This window comes from Boleophthalmus pectinirostris, unplaced genomic scaffold, assembly GCF_026225935.1.
Source record: "Boleophthalmus pectinirostris isolate CB_2022bp ecotype Guang Dong unplaced genomic scaffold, ASM2622593v1 HiC_scaffold_10, whole genome shotgun sequence".
In the NCBI taxonomy this organism is placed as follows: domain Eukaryota; kingdom Metazoa; phylum Chordata; class Actinopteri; order Gobiiformes; family Gobiidae; genus Boleophthalmus; species Boleophthalmus pectinirostris.
The window spans coordinates 13,877,855-13,900,675 of NW_026570971.1; the positions used below are offsets into that span (position 1 = coordinate 13,877,855).

A 22,821-nucleotide genomic window follows, 5' to 3' on the forward strand; every position below is an offset into this window, starting at 1 on the left:
GTAATGCCTTACATTTTAAATGCAGTAATACTGTAATGTAACAAATTACTTTGAAATGACAGTAACAAGTCATAAATAACACATTACAGTTTTGAAGTAATTTGCCCAACAGCGTTGTTAGCATTACAGTGACCGCAAAATTCTGCTCTGGTGTCTGAAAGTTGCAATAAGCTCTTTGCTGTAAATAATTAAGATGTTAGGGATGGAATGGGGAAAAAGTTTGGAGCACTGCAAACTGTGTGAAGTAAACTGCATTTTTAAAAGACGGTGAAAATCAGGAACAGCTCCTTTTAATATAATGAATGAAAAACATGTCAATACAAAGAGCTTTTACTTCAGGCTGGACTAAGTCTTTCACTGTGACTGCTTTTTACCACCCTTCCATTAAGTGTATAGGAGTTGATTTTTTAAAAAACACTCCTGGTCCTTTTATTGCTTTTGTGTTGTCTTCTTTTAATCCTGGCTGCAAATAAAGCCCGTCTTTGGGGACCACAGTGAGCCGAATTGAAATGAGGAGCTGGGCGATGAATATTTGAAATTTCATTGTAATTCAGCCGCTTCTCTTCAGCTCGTGTTTATTCCCCCGGCCTGCAGGTTTCACACAGATTCTCTCTTACAAGGTCAAAGGTGAGCCACAAACAAACAGCTGTAGCTATTTCTGAATGGTGTTCAGGTGGAGCGTACGAGATGTAGAAGCGTCAATTCAAGCAGGAGGAGTGTATTTACTTGTTTGTTGTCTCCATGGCGATGTTATTGCTTTCCCTGGGATTTTCCACAGTCGGTGACACCAGGTAAATTACAGGTCAGATCAGCGGAGAGGAGAGTAAGAGTGCATGGTTATAGCGCCCATATTACGTAATTTTCTGATTTGTGATCATGTTTCCTCATCACAAACAGACCTGGAGTTGTGTTTTGTTTCATTCACACATGTTTAACACACAAACCCTGAATATTTATGATATGATGTCATGTAATTCAAGGAGTGCTCCACTGTGTTTTTAAATCCAATACTGTCATTGGAATAATTTGGTTAATTTCAGCTCTGGAACTGACAATCTCCACCAAACTAAAAGTAAAAGGTAGATGTTAACTTGAAAACTACCACTAACTACTAACAAAACACAACTCCAGGTCTGTTTTTGAGCAATAAAAACACCTCAAAATTAAATACATGCTAGAGAAAAAAGTTTAATATCATACTGTAGAACATTCACGGAGACAAGCAAATTATAAATACAGTCTCTCTCCTTCAATCATCATATCCTGGTCTCCACCGCAGCAGCAAAACCATCATCCTCTTCACCAACTTATCAAGTGTTTTCTCCTGTTGACCCCAACAGTCTCAGTCTTTTGTATGTTTAAATTTCATACGACAGGTTAGACGACATGATTAGAATTAATATATTGCTAAAAATCTAATTTAGTTTTCTCTAGTTTGACAATTTTGATGAAATGTATGGTTGTACTTCCTGGTTGAACAGGGACAGAGGTAGTTTCAGAACAAACCTTTCAACCATATTGTAAACAAAGCTTGTCTATTTTATATAAATAAGTGACAAAGCAGTAATTTTGTTTTGTTTTGAAAATTATTCCAGCATTTTGTATGAAATTTATGATACAGAACTCAGCACTACTTTACTTTCTGTCATTTTCAACAGTTTCCCACAGCTTTTCTTCACAAACTGCCACTTGTAAAACTAAATACTGGCCACATGTACTCAAACTTGTCATATTCATATAATTTAGGTTGTAATATTCCAGTAGAGCAAAGACATCCTGAGCTGCAGAGTAACTCGTGCAGCGGTGGAGTAGTGCCGTGTGCAGAGGTCAGCATGGGGCAGAGCTCTGGCTGTGTGTGAGTGGACTTCATTTACTGCACCAGAGTATGGGAGTGATACTTACACTGACCAACAACTCAGCCACAAGTGTTCCTCTCTTACTGTCCAAACACTTCATCTCAGAGTAGTTTGTATGCACAGTGACATTCTAATGCTGCATTCAGAGCACAGCGGCAGAACCGCTTCTGACTGGACGCCTCTTCATTTGAGGGCAGACGCTTGAAACGTGCCAACCAGTGGCACATTTTGCTGAAAGTTCAAGACTTTTCAACTCTGACTCAAGACGTGAACGCAGGTCACTGACAACATGTGAAAAGTACACAAATAAAATAAATACTTGAGCGGAGGACACTTCTGTGTTTAGAAAGAGAGATGTTTGTGTCTCAAAGCAAACGCTCATGCTCATTTTGAGGCATAATAAATATTGCAGCAGTGCCACAAGCTGAAGTATTCAGTATATAAAAATAACTGGCTAGTCTTTATTTTTATTTGAATTTTAATAGGTTGTTTATGACTTTAATTAGAAGTGACTGTTAGCTTTGATATAAAATGAGCTGGCTGTGCACAGAGCAGAGCCTACAGTGATGCCTGATGCCATTTGAGAAGCACATGCTGCGTTCAGAACATCTCAGAATGTTATGTCAGAATTTGAGATGGAGGGCAGAGGCCTGTGTAACTCTTTGCATAGCCTAAGACACAATCTTTTCCCATGTAGAATTTCAAAGAGAATTCATGTTCATATAATTGCTCCATGTAATCTGACTGGGGCTGAGTGCCATATGTTTTGTGGGTGGGTTGCGGCCTCTCTCACCGTGCGGTGCATCTTGTCCTCCAGGTCCTGGTTGATCCTCTGCAGCGCTGCATAGCTGCTCTGGATCCTGCAGATCAAACACAGGAGTTGAGTGAGACTCACATCCATGTACGTACACATGTGCATCCACAGGAGCCACTCTCAGGAGGACTCCAGCACATATTTATAGCCCAGGCAACCAGGGGCTGAGGATTCTGATGTGCAGATAAAAAGATTAATGAGAGCTTTAAGAGCCTCTGGGGGGAGCAGTGAACAAAACACACCACTTCTCATGTGCTCATTTCATAGAAGTTATTCACTTAAAGGAGACATATGCTATTGTTTAAACTTTCATTTGCCCAAGCTTTAAAGTGGTTTGTACATCAAAATGTATCAAAAACATACATTCAAACATGTTTAATTCACACTGTGTCTCCATCTATTGGGTTTTCAACTAGGCCTACTGAAAACATCAAGATGCTCCAGGCGTGTGTCTGTGAGTATCATGTTGAAAATAGCTGAGTTTCAATATGAAAATGCTTCACTGCCCACTGTTGACTGTTTACGCTTTAAGCCACGTTAGAATGTTGTTACCTCATCAAAAACAGAACAGGAGTCATGTTTCACTTCATTCACACATTTCTGAGTAATCGTTTCTTATTGGTCTGTCTGCATCTTCAAAGCTCAAAATTCTCTGCTCCACAATGTGATGTGATGAAGTGGTATTCCAAGTTAACAAATATCTTTTACCTTCTGTTCAGTAGTGATGAGCAATTCCAGGACTTAAATGTCCCAAATGATTCTAGTGAAGGTGCATGATGTATAAAAATGCAGTGGAACAAGATGGAGTAATATGGGCCCTTTAAGTTTAAGTTGTACTGCACAATGTGTCACTTTTCAACAGAAGAACTAAATAATTAATTAATTTGAATTGTGTAGCAATGCTTTACATTGCTTTATTCATTCACTCCACTTGTTGATAAAGCTACGATTGATGCCTTGCAGCTCAACTTTCCCAGGGGGATGAAGCTAACTGTAGGTTCTACTCTGTCTGAAAATCTGTTACTTAAATTAGACTATTTCATCTGAGTTTTATTTTAAGCTCAGCCCCCCTCCTCCTGCCCTGGCGTAGACTGACAGAAGCAAAACTGCCAATCTGGATCACACTCCGTAAAAGCAAAAAAGATCACTGTCATATTTATTTGACTTATTTTATGACAGAACACTTTTGCACCGTGCTAAATATCGCCAGTTTTATTTCGATTTCACAACAGCCCCTCTTTGTTTACCCTCTAATCCCATTGCCGGTGCTAGTGCCAGTCTCGACAAAGCCCAGGCTAATGGGCGCATAAAGCACGCTGCGGGCATGAGCGCTCTGAATAGTGGACAACATGAAAGCAGGGGCAGCCCGTGAACGAAGATTTAGAAGAGGCTTTATATCGCGCCAGGATACGAGCCCCTGTCTAAGTGATGGAGGGTGCCGCCGTAAAGACCCACCATTACGAGGGCTCATTGGAGACGGGCATAAAGTCTGTTTGCCAGGCCCGCGCCCGCTCCCATTCATCACCACGCTAACGGGTTGGGGGGAGGGTGGGGTGACAGAGGGTGCCAGTCAAAACGAGAAATCCGTGTGTGCCCGAGGAAGAGAGTTCAACCAGCCGGAGCAGAGGAGGACTTTCATGAGATTTTTTTTTATTAGGATTGTTATAGGAATAGCATCATTATGGGCTTTACAATACTGGCACAGGCTTTTACACTATTTGGGATGGAGGCCTGCCTTTGGGGTCTAAAAATTGTTCTCTTTGTCACACACTTTAAATGAACTGAAAATGTATCCATATAATCATGTTTACGTTGTTAAAATGTGGCAAATAAAAAAAATAAAAAAATCTTTGGAGGGTTTATTTATTGCTTTATTTGACATTTGTGGAAACTTCACTTGAATTAGAGGTTAACAATCATGATCACTGTGAACCACTCAAATGACCTGGAATTACTAAACCTTAAAAAAAAAAAAAGAATAAAAAAGCCATGGAGATATTATTGCTTAAAATGTTCCAGAATATGGCATTAAACATATCTATGTCAACAGTTATTTATTGTTTTTTTTGTTTTTTTTGCTTAAAAATGCCTTGAAAATATGTATTCTTACAGTAAGCGGGGTTGCCTCTCCACAGGTCTGACCTGTGACTCTGACCTGGTTGTGTCACTTTCTTGTCTTCATGGAGATAAATAAAGTTAATGCCATACTGTGGAACTTTCTTGGCAAAGCAGTGACTATCAGGTGGCGGCCCCTCCATCAGTTACATACATACAGTTACATAGCACAACTTAAAATTAGTAATGAAGTAATGAACTGTGTAAAATTTCTCAGTTGTCCGGGTAAAATCCATGGCAAAAGGAGAAATACAATTTGTCAAATGGACAAAAGTTTATTTGGATGAACACATTTCACAGCTCATTCAAGCTGCTTCTTCAGTTCTGGTCAAAATGCTGATAAACATTTCCTTATATCTGCCTGAAAGGAGGAGCTAACTACACTGAAACTACTCTGAAACTAATGCACCTATTTGTTTACAGTATCTCTTAGTTAGCTAGGCCTATTGAACTTAGTCTTATTAGGATTCAAGGCAATAAAGGGTGCTTCCACACCTCTGGGCATGACCTGGCTATCCCTATTGTGTTCTTTCCTTGTTTTGATTTAGGTTTGAGGATGGAGTTATAAATAGGAGATAGATGGTGTCTGAGTGCCCTATTCCTGTTCAAAGATGAGTTGTCTTTCCTAACAAAAAATATTTTCTCTGGCTAAGATCTGTACCTGACTGTCCTCAAAGGAGTGGACCATGGCTTTAAGGTGGAGATGTACAGCAGACTGAGGTCCTGTGTTGCTCCCTCCTCTGTGTTGATGCATCTTCCTGTGAAGTGGCTGTTTCATTTCTCCAGTGTGGCGCTCACTGCAGTCTTCACTACACTAAATGGAGTAGACCATGTTGTTTTGTTTGTGGCTCGGTGTTTTGTCCTTTGGGTGGACCCTTTTCTGTCTTAAAGTGTTTTTAGGTTTGAAATAGACTGGGATCTCATGTTGTCTGAGAATCCTCTGTAGTTTTTCAGAAACACCAGGCATGTAAGGAATAGTAACAACCTTTCTCCTGGGTTCTGACTCTCTGTTGTTCAAAAGGCCTAGCTAACAAACAGAAACTGTAAACAAGTAGGTGTTAGTTTTAGAGTAGTTTCAGTGTAGTTAGCTCCTCCCTTCAGGCAGATATAAGGCAGTGTCCACCTGCATTTTTGTCCACCTGCATTTGGACAAGAATTGAAAAAACAGTTTGGATGAGCTGCGAAACGTATTCGACCAAATAAACTTTTGTCCAGCTGACAAATTGTATTTCTCCTTTTGCCAAGTAAGAAACTGTTGACTGAAAAAATCTGATATCCTTTTTATCTATTTAAAATATTTATGTTAACATAGGCTATAAACTTGAATTGGAAAATGTAAAATTAATCAGATATGTAATTAACTATGAGTGCTTCTGTAAGCTGTATCTTCTCCCTTATTATGAATAATTTAGGTAGTATTTTGTATTTTACTGTCTTAAAAAAATACTAATAAATCAAAGTAACTCTAAAGCATCTCACAGGTGAATGTAATGGCCTTTCTTTATTGTGAGTCCCTGTCTCCTGAACACTGCGCTCACACATCAAGACGTATGTGGCGCTTTTATTTGCTGTCACATAAGATTCATAACAATAACGAGTCTAAGTACATAGTTTATAGCTGTGCAAAGCTGTCATTTGTCAGAAGGATGCTATAGGCTGTGTATAGTCACTAGGAGCTGTCACCACGGAAACAAAGCACAACGTAAATGAAGCGGCCCTCATCAGACAAGCATCCATACTGAGCAAAGGCGGCTGAAGCAATATTATTGTTTTAGGATCTGACAGAAAAAATATCAGTATGTTACAACTTTACTTCTTTGAGTAAATTTCGGACAATGTAGGTTTACTTTTTGATAACTCTATTCTTTCTTGGGTAAAATTTACTCTGTCAACTGTCTGTTTTTTTCACTTTTTTGTGGTGTATTCCAGATTTTGTGCAACATTTAAAGGGCCCATATTAAGGTATTTTCAGATGTTATAATGTTTCCTCAGCACGAACATACCTGGAGTTTTGTTTTGTTTGGTTTCATTCGCACATGTTTAACACAAAAATCCTGCATATTTAGGCTGATTTCTTTTCACACAGAAGAACACAGCTTCCTCTTCAGTCACACACAATTGATTGTTTTTGCCTTGGCATCTTGGATCTGTACTGCGAAATTTTTTCAGTGCGAATTTTACAGTCTGAATTTTGACTGTTGAATTGAAGGGCCTGAAAACATCTGTGTTGAATATTTCATGAAAATGTACACTTAACAATTCAGCAACAGAAATTCAGAATAAAACTTAAAAAAAAAACTTCAAACTGTTTTTTCAGAGTTAAAAAATTCAACATGAAAAATTAAACGTGAACAATTTGACGGTATTTAACTTTCAAAATCTGATAAAACAACTAAAACTTTTGCCCAATCCATAAGATCTTCTCCCATCCTTACTGAGTACTTTTTCTTTGCACTAGTGGGATTTTTTTTTAAACTGACTTCTTTTAACTAGCATGCTAACTGTGCACTTTATGATTATCGGACAGTAAAAGGCAATATAATTAGATGCAGACAGGACACAGCAGACTTAGTTTAACCTCAAGAGCTGCTTATACAATATATTTGTACTGGGTCAAGACAAATTGAGCTTAAAATCGAGTACACATACGCCCTTTAAAGGTCCCATATCACTCTGTTCCACCTTGTGATGTCATGTGGTAATACAGTAAGTGCTCCTCTGTATTTTTAAACTCCCTAAACCTTCTCTAGAATCATTTGGATAGTTTCGGCCTTGGAATCTCCACTGAACTAAAGGTAAAATGTAGCTGTAAACTTGAAAACTGTTTACATCTCCAAAGCATTTTGCGCTTCGGAGATGTACAAAGACAAATAAACCAGGGTTACTCAAACATGTGTGAATGAAACAAAACACAACTCCAGGTTTTTGAGGAAGTACCAGCATTATAACCTGGCTAAAAGTTCCCAAGCGTCAGTTTTGCGTAACATAGGACCTTTAATGTTTTGCTCTTTCAAATACATTAACTAAACTATAAATGAGATGTCAAGATAGTCACTCTTACAGTCACTCTTACTTGAATAATACTTCACTACTACAACTTCACTGACCCCAAAAAGCTCCATACATTTTTTTTCAGCTGGAACTTTAGGAGCCAAAAAGCCTACAAAACAAAGTTAACATCTTCCCATAGATTTTGATCATGGACACCACTTTACTACAGGCACATCAAGCTGAGATGAATCCAAGTCCTGGCAGAGTCCAGCTTGTATTTTTATGTGGTGCCAGAGTGATCCGCATCAAACAAGAGAGGAAATATGGGCACATAATAAAGGCTGCCAAGCTAAAACCACGCCAAACGACACAACACGGGCGCGGCTAAGTATCGGTGTAAATCAGCTTTTTATTAAAGACAGATTATTTGTCAACAGAAGTGTGAAGTAAAGGGTGACATTCACTTTTTCTTGTAATAAAATGATACATGGAGTAACAAATGGTGCTGACAACAAGAGAAGGTTTTTGTTTGTTAGTTTACTTGATGTAATCTGAATTTACAACAACTTTTTTGTCTTAGTAGTTACAATTATTTTTATTTTATTTAGTTTTATTAATTTTCTTCCAAATGCAACAAACCAGCCCAATTGTTAATAATGAAAAGCTAATCATTCAGTGTTTTCGTTCTCTATCCATGGGGTTCAGCATGATGAGAATTTAGCAACTTTGCCGTAGTGACCCAAACAAACAACACACAAACACACATGTTGAGACCTTGACTTACATTTTGGTGGAAACTGAAACTTAGTTACTATTGCCTAACCTTAACTCAAACCCCTAACATTAAAGTCATAGTATATCACTTTTTTTGCCAAAATAATAAAAAAAAAAAAGTGTTTTTTTCATTATGGATGTTTTTATTGCACTGAAAAATATAGAAACCATGCAGCCTTGCTCTGAGTGGGCTTGCATCTCCACAAACTTGACTAAAATTCACAGTATAACATAAATCTATCTATCTATCTATCTATCTATCTATCTATCAGTGTTGCTGTAGCGATTAACAATAACTACAGTAAGTTTATAGCATATTTAGATCACCATGTTACCTTTTATTGTTTTGAAAATATTATATTTGTTAATTTACTGCACATCACATCAGGTTTGTGAAGATGTAGTGTATTATTTTATATCATGCATTTGTACAGTTATGAAAAAACTCATGGGCTTGTGGACTGAGCATTGGACAAAACTGTACTGCTATAAGGAGAGTTCAGACAGGGCCTGGGAGAGATCGCTAAATTACTGAAACATGCACGGATGACATCTAAAACCTTTTCAGGCATGTTTTTGATGAGGGCACAACATTAGAAAGTAGAAAAAACTTTAAACTTGATTTTGCATGATACCCCCTCTTTGAAAAATCTTGCCTATAACATAAATCTGAACCCCGTGGATACTGCACATCATGACGCTTTACTCCACTGACCTGCGCAGTTTGTCGGTGAACTTCTCCAGCTCCTCCTGCGCTCTCCTCAGCTCCGTCTCCAGGTACTGCCTCGTAGAATCAAACTCCGTCTCCACCATCTCTAGTTTGTGTGCCGTGTAGGACAGGCGCTTACGCAGCTCCTCCTTCTGGTCATGGTAAGAACTGCAGGCACATCATTGTAGAAAAGGTTTTAGTAACATAAATGCCAAGTTTTAGTGTCAAATATTAAACTTTAGTGTATGAATGCTGGAAGTAAAGACTGGAAAATGAAATGGAATTGAGGTGGAAAGTGTGAATGTTGATGATGACTTTTTATGTTTTCAGTTTAGTAAAAAAACAACAAAAAAACAACAAAAACATAATTTAATTTAACATATCTAGCTCCATGGAAACAACAAAAATACCAGGCCAAGTTAGAAATAAGATCTATGGAGAGGTGCCCCCGTTCACAGTAGGACTGTGTGTTTTTCATGTGCTTTAAAATATTCCAGGCAAAGCTATAACATGTCCATGGAGACAAGTAGAGGCGTATCCACCACCAGAAAAGTTACAGAGTGCACCTTTAATATGACATAGGCCTATTGCTACAACATCCCATGAATACTACTTTCTAAGCAGAGTTAAAGACGGCTCCCATTGGTATAACATTGAATTCCATTAACTTATAAAAGGTAAAAGGACTTTCACTTGGACAATGAACCATGACGGAGAAGGAGAGAACCCAACCGGAGCTGAGGTAGAGTGAGCTTTGTCAAACGCTCTTTCTTCTATCTGCCCCCGGGGTCTCAAGTCAAGCAGCAGAAATCAGCTGTCAGCAAATCACAGAGTGCTACCTTTGCCTTTCAACCAACTCTCAAACTATAAATACACTTTCTCTCCCCTCCTACAGTAGCAGTACGCGTATCGAACTCCTCAGTGTGTCAATCACCTTAAGTCTCCACCACCATTGTACAGCATATAGGATCTGTGCAGAAGTATTTTCCTTGTAAATTGAGAGGTTGAGGAGGCTGTTTGTGCTGCTGCAGGGGAGATGGGCGTGTAGCTGGAACTCCTCATGTCAAGGAGTGTATAAACATTGCTTGAAATTCAATCTTCCTGGATAATTTTTTTATTAAATTGCATTTAATATGCTCTTTTATATGTTCTCAAAATGTGAAACAAGCAAACAAACAACACACTGTTCTGCCTCAGTGGATAAAAATATTTCTGTTTTGAGTTTATCAGTTTTGTCTACTCTGAGCTACCTTAGCCGCCATATTGTTCTAGACATTTCAACTGTTCTAGTTATTTCCTGTAAACTATCTTTTGGCCCCATGAAAATATCTGTCTGTAATGTTATAACATGTTAACTCTCTCTGTGGGACATTTTAAGTTGTTTTACAGTTTGAAATTTCTGCTAAAATATAAGCCGTTAAAAGCAAATCGCTTGTTTTATAGACTTTTTTTTTTTTTTTTCCCAGTCCAGCTATTGTTATTGTTATGCATATATTGAATTATTAAGCTGCTCTGCATTGTTTTATGTAGCTCTAGTTATTCTATGTTTGTTTAAATATGAAAACATAATTATAATATGCATTTATTTGTTGTATGTTACAGTTTTATAATCAACTGTTCAGTAAATGTCCAAAACAGCAAAAATCTTCCTGAGTGTTTAGGGAGAAATTGTTCACTATCTGCAAAGTTAGTTCCTAAACATTAGTGGAGGCAGAATACACATGTTGAGTTGCCATGCTTCTTGGACTTTGATTTACATTTTTTGTGGAGACTGATCGCAAACTTAGTTACTATTGCCTAAACTTAACCCAAACCCCTAACATTAAAGTCATAGTATGTCACCCCCCCAAAAAAGTTTAGTTTTTTTCATTATGGATGTTTTTATTGCACTGGGGTGGGCTTGCATCTCCACAAACCTGACTCATATAATTCACTGTATAACATAAAACATATCTACCTCTATGGACAATGTTCTGAAGTATGGTTTTATCTTTCTATTTCTATGGAATCCTGCAGCTGTCTTTCCACCTCCAGAAACTTCCCTACACTTTAACCTATTTTAACCAATATCTCAACTTTAAAGGTGCACTGTGTAACTTTTCTGATGGAGGGTCTGCCATCTGCTTGTCTCTGTAAAGATGCTGTTGCTTTGTCTGGAAAGTCCCAGTGTGGCATTAAACATATCTATCTTGCATTTTCTCAATAACGTGTTTTTTTTATTTACTTTTGCATTCTTACTTTGAGTGTGCTCGCTGCTCCACAGATCTGAAATCTACAGTAACTTGGCCCTGTGGCGTCCCCTGCCATCTCCGAAATAAATAAGAGTAATGCCATGGAGAGCAGCTGGTGATGGACAAGTTGCACAGTGCAGCTTTAAACAGCCACTGATTTGATCTAATGAGAAACAATAACACATTTTTGTCCCTGCATGTAGATTTTAGTTTACGCATTGTAACACACACACACACACACACATTATAAAACCCAGTGCTTGCAGGTATCGTGAGACTGAATAGTGACAGGCTGAAGTATGAGTCCGCCCCGAGGCATGCACAGGCAGGGCATCTGGGACGATTTCCCCCAAGGACCCATATTATGCCAAAGTTGTGTTGAGCTGGCACACGGAGCAGGCAGACTGGCTCCATGTGGTGAGACAGCAGGAGGACGGCTCAGACTCTCAGCTCTGGCACAACCATACAAGAACACTGTGTCTGGAGAGGAGCGCTGAGATTAGATATCAAACAATCAAAAGAAATAATGCCGAAATTCCACTGTAAAGACAATTCACTTTCTCATTTCTCATTTCCTGTAAGTCTGTCACCGTCAGCCAATCACAACCAGCTTGATGATGATTCTTAAGCACTCACGTGTAAGCCTACTCATGTCTAGGGCTGTCAAAAGTATCGAAAATCAGATACTAATCTATACTACACTTAGTGATGTGCACAAAATAGAAAGATGAAAGAAAGATCTTGTGCATTTTAATAAACATATCTACAGCCAATCATGTGGCACTGAGAGTCAGTGGCGGAGTTAGCAATCTGGGGGCCCTAGGCGAACTATAATGCACTGTTTTATTGTTTTGTTTAGGTTTTTAATATAGATATATATTTTTAAATATGTATTGTCTGTTCTTCCCCATTGTTCTTGAGACACATCTTTATTTGAATTAGGGTGGACTGGAAACTTGTCTAATTAGTTAGGTAGGCTCCGAGATAACCAGAGCAGAAAGTGGATTAATTTCCATTTCCATATCCATTATGATTATAATTATGCTATGGTTATGTTAAAATCAGGGTCAAGTTGACTCGTCCATTCTAAAATGAAAGGGAAGATGCTTTGACAGTTAAAATAGATTTGACAATCAGATGCTATTTTGATGGTGTTTTCTTGTTTAAAAGTAAACTACTCTCAATATGACATATGAAAATCAAAATTTCTCTAAGGCCTCGGCCATTAGTGACACTGAGGGCAATTGGTTGAGGGCCCCTCCAGGTTCGGGGGCCCTAAGCAGTCGCCTACTGTTGCCTAATGGTAGCATCGCCTTTGATGAGAGAGTGCATAGTGCTGATAAGGATTTACACTCTTCTTCAGGAAGAACAGCCTGAGCCACAGCGAGTCTCTATCTGTCTCCTCACGTTTCATCACTTTTGACTTAAATCTGCATCATTTGAGTAAAAGTCCAGTCCCTGTCTCCCTCTGCCTCTGTGTGGAGCTCTCTGCCCCGCTCCCCGTCCCTCTCTGATCCAGCCACAACTCCATTTCCTCTCCTTTGGTGATCCTGGTCAGTATAATCCAAGTTACAGAAAGTAAACAACTATTTTGTCCCCGTTCATGAGCAAAATGTAAGACTCCATTTAGCGCATGGACATTGCACACGTTCCTGTTGATAGTACTAGCAGCACATGCCCAATAGTGGTGACATGTGCCTGCTTTTAGGTTTAATATACAGTACAAACTCATTTCCTTTATGGCTCATTCAAATCAAGAAGGAATCAATAATAGTCTATGTGCTCTTATACTTCATCATCGTCATTCTAAAGTTATTCAGGAATGATTCATTTCTGTTCTGTGGTGATGTTTTTAGTATTGATACCTGCTCAAATGAGTATCCAGTTTCGAGTCTACTTTTAGTATCTGATTTTCAATTCTACTACATCTACTTCACTAGACCCTACAACATGTTATATTCCAACAAAAAGTGTACTTCAACAATATTTGCCAACTATATTAAATAGAACGTTGAGATGTCATCTGAAATCCAGACTTAGAGAACCAGAGTCGTCCAACAGATACACTTTACATGTTACATTTCTGTCAAAAACATGCTTTTCTATTTTTTGGCAATGTCCAAAATCCACAAACTGACATCTTCTTCTTTTAGTTTCCTTGAACTGTCAGTGAGATGTCAGTCACATTGGCCCAGAGATGGCTCCTACAAATGTCCAACTTCTCACAAAAGTTTCGTTTTCTTTCAGCAGAATAAACTACCACTAGTTCACATTTTGACAGTTGCTCAGGTAGAATCCAGATGACTTTAAAGTGCAGAGTTAGACGGCTTTACGGGGAGCCACCTTTATTGAAAACAAGCTGTAATACAATCCAACCATCCAGCCCTATCAACTCCTATATGACTAGAAAAGAGCTTTGCGAAGTAATTCCAACACATTTTCTGCTGCATCCAATCTGGCAACCCCACGTCAAATTGAACCACTTGAGAAATAGCTCCGGGGCTGATTTTATTAACAACCCAAAGAGTGTCCAGTGGATTAGAGGAGACGAGGAAACTGCCGTACAATGTCAGGCAAACTCTGAACAAGCATCTGCGAAGAAGGATCAAAGTCAAATACCTCTGGATAAAGGTCGGTATATAAAAGAAGATCACATTTAAATAGCTGTACACATTATCCTCTATACCGGATGCCCTTCCTGTCACATCTAGTCACATACTGTAAGTGTATTGGAGACCACAGAGACCTTTGAATAAAATCAATCAATGTTAGGAAAAAAATTAAAAATATTGATTTGGCAAGCAACATTCAGAGCAACAACAAAGGGCATCAAAAGCTATGCGAGCTTTAGATCAATACACAACACACGCACACGCAAAAACACATGTTAAATATTGAAATTATATATTGCCATTTAAATTTAATACAGTTTCCAAATAAATCTTTTATGTCAAATGATATTATATTATATTAATGTGTATATGTTTTTGAAGTAGTAATACTAACAATACTACTACTACTACTATTACTATTACTACTACTACTACTACTATTACTACTACTGCTACTATTACTACTACTGCTACTACTACTACTTCTACCTACTACTGCTACTATTACTACTATTGCTACTACTGCTGCTGCTACTACTACTACTACTACTACTACTACTACTATCATAATAATCATAATAATCAATACTACTACTGCTGCCGCCGCCCTGCTGCTGCTGCTACTACTACTGCTACTACTACTACTACTACTACTTCTACTACTACTACTACTGCTACTACTACTATTACTGCTACTACTACTGCTGCTACTACTACAACTACTTCTACTACTACTATCATAATAATCATAATAATCAATACTACTACTGCTGCCGCCGCCCTGCTGCTGCTGCTACTACTACTGCTACTACTACTACTACTACTTCTACTACTACTACTACTGCTACTACTACTATTACTGCTACTACTACTGCTGCTACTACTACTGCTACTACTACTACTACTACTTCTACTACTACTACTACTACTACTACTACTACTACTACTACTACTTCTACTACTACTACTACTGCTACTACTACTATTACTACTACAACTACTTCTACTACTACTATAATAATAATCATAATAATCATAATAATATAAGGTGCTACTATAATATATAAAGCACTTTTAAAAACAAGGTTTACAAAGTGCTGTACAAGCAGCAAAGAACAATTAAAAACACATAAAAAAGCATACAGAGAGCAAATAAAACAGACAATGATGCAAACAATCCAATAAATTATAATAAATAAATAAATAAATAAAGAAGAATAAATTAAATAAATTAAATAAGGTAATAAGACATTGAATAAAATCAAATAAGGAATAAAATCAAGCTAAAACCAGTTAAAGGAAGGCCAATGGATAAAAGTGAGTCAGATCTGTGGAGAGGCAATCCCACTCACATAGAATATTTTTCAGATTTTTGAGTAACACAAATGTGTAATTAACTAAATGAAAAATGGCATCTCCATGGAGACAAACAAGCCTTTATATACAGATTCTCTGAAAACACACATTTGCTTTGGATTACATTACCTTTATTTCCACTACATATTTGAGTGGCACCAGCTTATGCACACACTTTTATTATAACCACACTTTACACTTTCTTAGTCTTATTCTCTCTCCGTCAGTCTCCTGTACATTATGAATAAATGGCACGGAGCCACGGAGCCGTACAGTGAACATGCACAAACAGCTGTCTGCTCTGATCACAACATAACAAGGCTCACACATACACAGAATAACACTAGAGCCCTGCGTGGTGCTGCTCAGAGGTTGTGTGGAGGCGGAGGTGGTGCAGTGGAGGAGCAGACAGGTGATGGATGGAAGCCCCGAGACTCCAATGAATGAATTTACATAGATATCCTCCATGAATGGAACCAGGGCCCCTTCACAGTGCTGCGTATAGACCGACGGTAAACTATTCAAATGGAAATGGCATTCATTATCATTAAAGGGGATGTACTCTTTGAAATGAATTTGTGTGTTTTATATCTTCTACTGAAATATTTTTTGCTTCAATTAGGTATGTGTATTGTGTAATTTTCTGAGGTCATCTTCAATTAAAATGCCAAGTTTCAACTCTCTATATAAACAACTAAAACTAGGAAGTGTTCTAGCAAGTTTTTAAAAGTGAATTTGTATTTATTAGACTTCATTGTTTTAGTTTTCAAGTTTTCAAAATGCCTTAACTGCAAAACATGTTCGAGATAACCATACTATTCATTTGTGTCCTAAAAATGCTTACATATTATGCTATTTTCTGGTCTATGTTATAATGTTTCCGCATCAAAAACAAACCTGGAGTTGTGTTTTGTTTCATTCACACATTTTTAACACACAAACCCTGCATATTTAGGCTGTGTTCTTCTCTTAAACTGAATAATTTGGATGATTTCAGCCCTGGAAGAGCCAGTCTTTACTGAACTGAAGGTAAAAGGTGGCTGTTAACTACCAGTTTATGACATCAGAAGGTGGAACAGACCATTTTGAGCTTTGGAGATATGGACAATCTAATTATAAAAGATTACTCAAATATGTGTAAATGAAACAAAACACAACTCCAAGTATGTTTTTCATGAAGTAACAACATTAAAACACGACTTATAGGGACACTCCGGTGCTAGGCTAGTGCATGTCAATGGCCATAGTTAGCCTCACACTAAAAAAAGTCTTAATCACTCCACAAAACACCCAAAGCAAATCTATTATTACACCAGACTGTCGATGTAAATGTCTGTGTTGATAGAATAATTTTAGAAGTAAAACCAGCCTTGCATTTGAAGGATTTCTGTCTGAGCAGCAGCAAGTTGTACTTCCTGATAGAAAACTTGGCAACGGCGGACTGATATATGAGAAAATAGTCCCTTGACATGCAACGATTCATGCGATGCAAGGTTAGTTTTATTTCAATTTCATTATTCTATCAACACAGACATTTACATCGACAGTTTGGTGTAATAATAGATTTGCTTCAGGTGTTTTGTGGAGTGGGTAAGTGGGTTTTTAGCGGCAGGGTAACTATGGCCATTGACATGCACTAGCCTAGCACCAGTGACCTCTGCAAATACAAGGACTGGATGGAATATTTAAAAAAGTATCTCCACATGTCTCCAACACTCTGGCTCACTAGGAAATGAGGTCCTATGTCCAAAATTCCGGACTGTCCCTTTAAAGCTCACAAGAGTCAATTTTATGTAATATAGGACTTTAAATATTTTGTGCAGATGTACTTAAAATCACAAAATTGACCCATGAAACATCCCCTTTAATGACAAGTCCATTACAACTACCCTACCACCCTTTCCACTGTATGGGAGCCCTGTATGGTGGTCAGTGGCCGCATGATAGACTACTTTAATGCGGGCTTACCTTCGTTTTTGATGTTTACCATTTCTCTGCGATTTGGGAGCGGTTTTGCCAATGTATATCTTTTTCATATTTGTCCCTGGGCCTGGCCTCTCATGCGCCTCTCTAAGTGAAGCCGGGGGACGCAGATAGTGGCTTGCTATCTGCAGTGACCCTGGCGAGAAAGCAGAGAAACAGCTTTCAATATGCATCACTCTGGCTCGTGAAATCGGGCATTTTGGTTCAAACTGGGGCAAAGAGTTCAGCGAGACATCGAATTAGTGCGTACAAAATCAAAGCAGAACCTGGTCTCAGTACAGAGATTAGAGAGTAGCGTTCAACCCACACACTCAAAAAGCATTATATGAAAACAATAGTTTCACAGTTATATAGTTTTCAAGGACAGTCAAAATCAGATAACTAGAATAATCAGATAACAACATTTTTAGATCTGTTTTTTGGTGTGTGCACAAAAGAAATCTGATCATGTATTTGGGAAAAAAAATACAATAACTCTTTTCTGTCTTGAACACTAGTTTGTCCTTTATTGCATCATTTCTCTTGACAAAAACTTGCACAGATTTGAACATCAGAAAGAAATCAGGTTGCAAACATCATATGTAAGTGGATTTTTTCAATGAAATATATTTTGGATTTGAAAGAACCGGTGGTGGTGAAGAGGGGGAGGTGGAGAGGCTGAAGAGGCTGATGGTTCTACTCCTGGGGTGGAGATAGAAGTTGAAGGGGGTTGTCATAAATAAATAGTAGGATGATGATGGAAGTGTGGAGAGAGAGTGCATTTATTTGAATTTAGTTACTGCATCCTGTTATATGTGACATTTTAAAGGGCCCATCTCATGCAAAATAACTCTTTTCACTTTGTATCTTCTGCACATAAACAAGCACAATTTGGGTTTTGGAACATCCATTACACAATAGTTATGAAATCTTACTGATTTCTTGGAGACAGTCACAGACCAGGAACTATGAAAGGCCAACTATTCAGCTCATCACCCCACCCGTCCTGGGAAAGCACAGGCTCTGCCCTCCGCCCGTCTCAGGGAGGGAGGGGGAGACAGACGTGCACCCTGAAAGCGGTAGGAATAAACTTTTATTCATCATGGCGATACAGCGCGTTCAGCCGCATGTGTTGGACCCGGAATCAGATAAGGACTTTGAGGTGCACGAAGCGCAAGCACCTTGTCAACATCAGCTGAACATTACTGATGGGAAAAGTATTAATAAACACTAGTAGATAAACTTATTATATCATGTACACTGCAGTGTAGAACAATTAGCTTATGCTGTCACTTTTGTTTAGTTGTTCATGTGGGAATTGCATATTGAAATTATATGTCGGATAATCTTAAAAAATGAACACTGCAGCTTCCTGTTAGTTCTCTTCAGCGGTATACTAGTGGTAAACTTACAGATCTAAGATCACCATCACTGGACCCTGGTATCATGGGAACAGCATCCTTTTCCAAAGTGTTGCTAATACTTCATTGTAAGTCCAGTTTTAAAATACCCGTAGTTCTCGAAGCAGTCTTCTGTGAAGTAACGCTCGCAAACAAAAATATTCTTGGGGACCTTTTTGTCGGTGTTCTCAGAAATAAACTCCAGCCACGTAGCAGGCAGAGGGCGGTGAAGTGGGGCGGGTGCAAAGTGCTTTCTGCTACGTCAAACGCGTCATCGGTGTAGCAGCTTTAGTTTGATGTCACATGGGAGGGTGACAGAAATACACTGCAATTTGTTTAAAAAATGCCAAATCAATCTAAAAAACAATTCGGCGACATATAAAAGGCCCACACATCCCTCTTAGATGGTAGATATCTCTGAAAAGTTGATTTTGCATGAGATGGGCCCTTTAAGGACTTTTCACCATTGTTAATTTCTATTGTGAGTTGTTGTGTTGAGTTGTGTAGTCCTCTGTGTCTTTTATTTATTTTACTTATTTACTGCAATTTTATGATCTTTATGGTTTTGCTTTTATTTGATTTTGCTGGTTTTATAAGACTGCCTCAGCCCTAGACAACCTACACATGACTCCACTTTAAATTAGGCTGAAGAAAAATGTAACATTACCAAACCCAGTTCCATAAAATCATCCTGTTTCTGACACAGTGCACCCCGCTATAGTGTGTATGGATATCCAGCAGCTCACAGTTTGGCCGTGGGGGGTTTCCTGGTGAGATATTAGCTGCAGAGCCAGGAGCTGTGCGATGATGATGAGGGATGGAGGAGGAAGAGCTCTCTCATCCATCATCAGGCTGATTCACGGGGCCTAACCTATGCTCCTCTGCCCCATAAGTCAGCCGCTCTGTGGAGGTCTGAGGAGGACCACAGACCTGCACGGGACAAAACAGAGGAGCTACTGGAGAGGAGTCATTCATATTTAGTGTAGTGTTCTTGATTTTGTTTGATACACGTTTCCTTACAAGGCTTTACAAAATTAGAAATGATATGCGCAAACTGACAAAGAAAAATATATGCTTAGTGGTAACTTTTCTGGTGGAAGTTTCATGAAATGCTTTTCTCCATGGAGATGTTATTGCTTTGTCTGGAATGTTTCACACTATGATATTATTCTATCTTCTATCTTCAAAACCAAACCAAATTACAGGTCAGATCTGTGCAGAGGCAACTTGACTCACAGTCAGAATGCTTGTCTTTGTATTTATGAGTTATAAAACCATTTGCAATTGAATAAATGTGAAGTAGAGCTGTTTAATGTCACACTGTGGAACATTCATTAAGTAATTGCTGTTTTTAAGTGGTCGATGTTTTGTTTGGCCCAACCAGCAGTCTAAACATGCATGAAAAATATATGCATAAACCTTTGTTTGAACACTTAAATGCAAAGAGGGTTCTGCAAAAATGTGACTACTCTGGACTAGGGATGTAACAATAACCGAAATATTGTGATATCGTATTGCCAGACTTCATACAATAATATCGTGGACCATCACAATATATCGAATTGCAAGTCTCTTTGCTTAAATTAAAAGTTATGGTGCATCAATAGCTAAAAAAAAAAGACAGAGGGAACTACATAGACCATGATCCTTTGCTCCATTTCAGTGCAGACTACAAGAAGAAATAACAGTTCTAAGCACTTTAAAGTCTTAATTCTTTGGATTAAGTCAAGGCATTTTAAGAGGAACAGTTTTGTTATGTTGTTCATACATCAGACTTGAATATCGTTATTGTTTTGTATCATCTGTATCATAAATAATCGGCAGAGGTCATCATGGTCTGATTTAGGTCTAGTCTTAAAAACCACGAGCTGGAACTGGCCTTCATACCTCAGAGTGCGCAAAGAAAAGAAAATATACGCTAAACAATAAGACACCACTGACATAATTACTCTTAAAGTGGAACACTATACTACAATATAATAAGTCATAGAAGTTACCTATTTGACAGCTATTTCTATGGCTTAAATCTGATCACAAACGCACATAAAGACACACTCTACAGAAAAATACTGAGCCCCAAAATTGTTCCAGCTCCATATTATTGATTGATACAGTAATTATTGTGACAGGGCTAAAGTAAAAGCAGAGTTTTTATAGTGAGAAAATATTTGGAGGAGGTTGAAGAAAGTCTATCATATTCCCGCCCTCCTCTGCTTTTCTACACCGTCTACTCTCTTCAGTCTCATTCACTCCCCTCTTAGTATTTATGTGTTTGATTTGACTACTGCCTTTCCCGTGTTTGTATAATTCCACACACATCAACAATCTTGTCTGAAAATTGAGTAATTCAGAAAAGCATGCATGTTTATCCCCTTCCCTTCAAAGGAAATATCATATAGGCATGTAATGATGTGTTCCCCAAAGGTTAGCTGGGAAATGTGCATGTTTTCTGCAGAGTGGCAGGTTCTTCAATAGCTCCGGGTCAATACATGGATTGCCTTTAAGTTGTATCTTGAGCGGCACATTAGTCCAATTACCTGACGTAATCAAAACAGACACGCAATACCAGCAATTACTCACGGAAAGATGTTGACATATATGGAAATGTATGCAGACTTTATGATTGGATTGCAGCGCTGAGAAGGATTACAAGATGCATTAAAATATTGTTAATAGAGGCGGGAATACTTAGGTACATTTACATGATTATGCTGTTTTCTCATCTATGTTGTGATGTTGTAGTGTTGTGTCTTCATCAAAAACATACCTGGAGTTGTGTTTTGTTTCATTCACATGTTTAACACGCAAACCCTGGCTTCTTGTGGTGTCATGTGGGAAAACAGGAAGAGCTCCACTGTGTTTTTAAACTCCACACATCTTAGAATCTAGAATCATTTGGATGATTTCAGTCCTACAATTGCCCATCTCTGAACAAAAGATAAAAGCTGTTAACTTCAAAACTGCGGAGTAGAGCATTATTAGCTTTGGAGATGTAGACAGACTAATAATAAAGGATTACTCAAACATGTGTGAATGAAACAAACACAACTAGAGATGGTCTTTGTCAGGGCATAATCAAATTATTATTGATTATGCCCTGACAAAGACGAAGACCATCTTGCTGGTCAAAATGCGTTGGCGTCCCTTCATGCAATAAAAGACTTTTAACAAGTTCAGTTGGAGTGCCTCGGGTTTGTACACTGCCTACTTTTACATTTTTCAGTCACGTTCTGTAAAGACAACTCCAGGTATGTTTTTGAGGAGATAACAGCATTCTAACATGGCTTACAGCTCATAGTCCAATGAGGTTCATTTGGTATTCAGATAATTTATGTTATTAGGTAATTTTTTCAGAGCAAGGATTAGTTTTCATGCCTGACAGTTTGGACTGCTCACTAGTGCTCTTCCTCAGAGTGGTCTAATGATGTTGCTGCGTCGTGTCCGGTCAGGTGATTTAAACAGGTTTTGGTGCTGTCTTCTGTGAAAATTATTCTCTGTGTTTTTAATGTTTCATCCATGTTAATTTAATCATGCAATATGGAAGGAGTGTAATAATCTTGTGCATGTGTCATAAAGAGAAGTCAATGTCTGAACTTTTAAGTGTCAATGAGGTTGGGACATGTTATGATGGACTTTGTGATGTATACGAGACATAAAAGGGGAGTGTCTAAACTCTTTAACATATGCCAATGTATGATAACACTGTCTGGGTCAACATTATTGTGAATTTCCTGCAAAAAACAGTTATAGTTAGTCAATATTTTGAGGAGATGGTCAGTATAAAGCTGCCTGCTCTGCTGTACTAAGGAGGAGGTGACGTGGAGAGATGCTGTGTGAATCAACTTGAATCTGAGACCTGTACCTGTGTGAGCCGAATAAAGAGACATGACTGTGAACACCTTTAACCCTCCTGGACTCTCTTTTCAGGCCCCTCCATGAGAAGCTGACACTTCCTACCGGTGGAAGTAGGATGACAACGCCATCTGCAGTCTGAGGAAGAC

The 22,821-nt window shown here is 38.3% G+C and overlaps 1 protein-coding gene across 1 annotated transcript in view; it reads right to left on the reverse strand.

Annotated features, from left to right (window-relative positions):
- The window catches only part of LOC110155226 (brain-enriched guanylate kinase-associated protein), a 51,818-nt gene extending 34,324 nt beyond the window's left edge, over nt 1-17,494 (reverse strand). Inside the window, 3 exon segments of the mRNA XM_020919289.2 lie at nt 2,650-2,716; nt 9,266-9,427; nt 17,427-17,494. Of these exon segments, the coding sequence (XP_020774948.1) occupies nt 2,650-2,716; nt 9,266-9,427; nt 17,427-17,494 (297 nt within the window).
- Between the last annotated feature and the right edge of the window lie 5,327 nt (nt 17,495-22,821).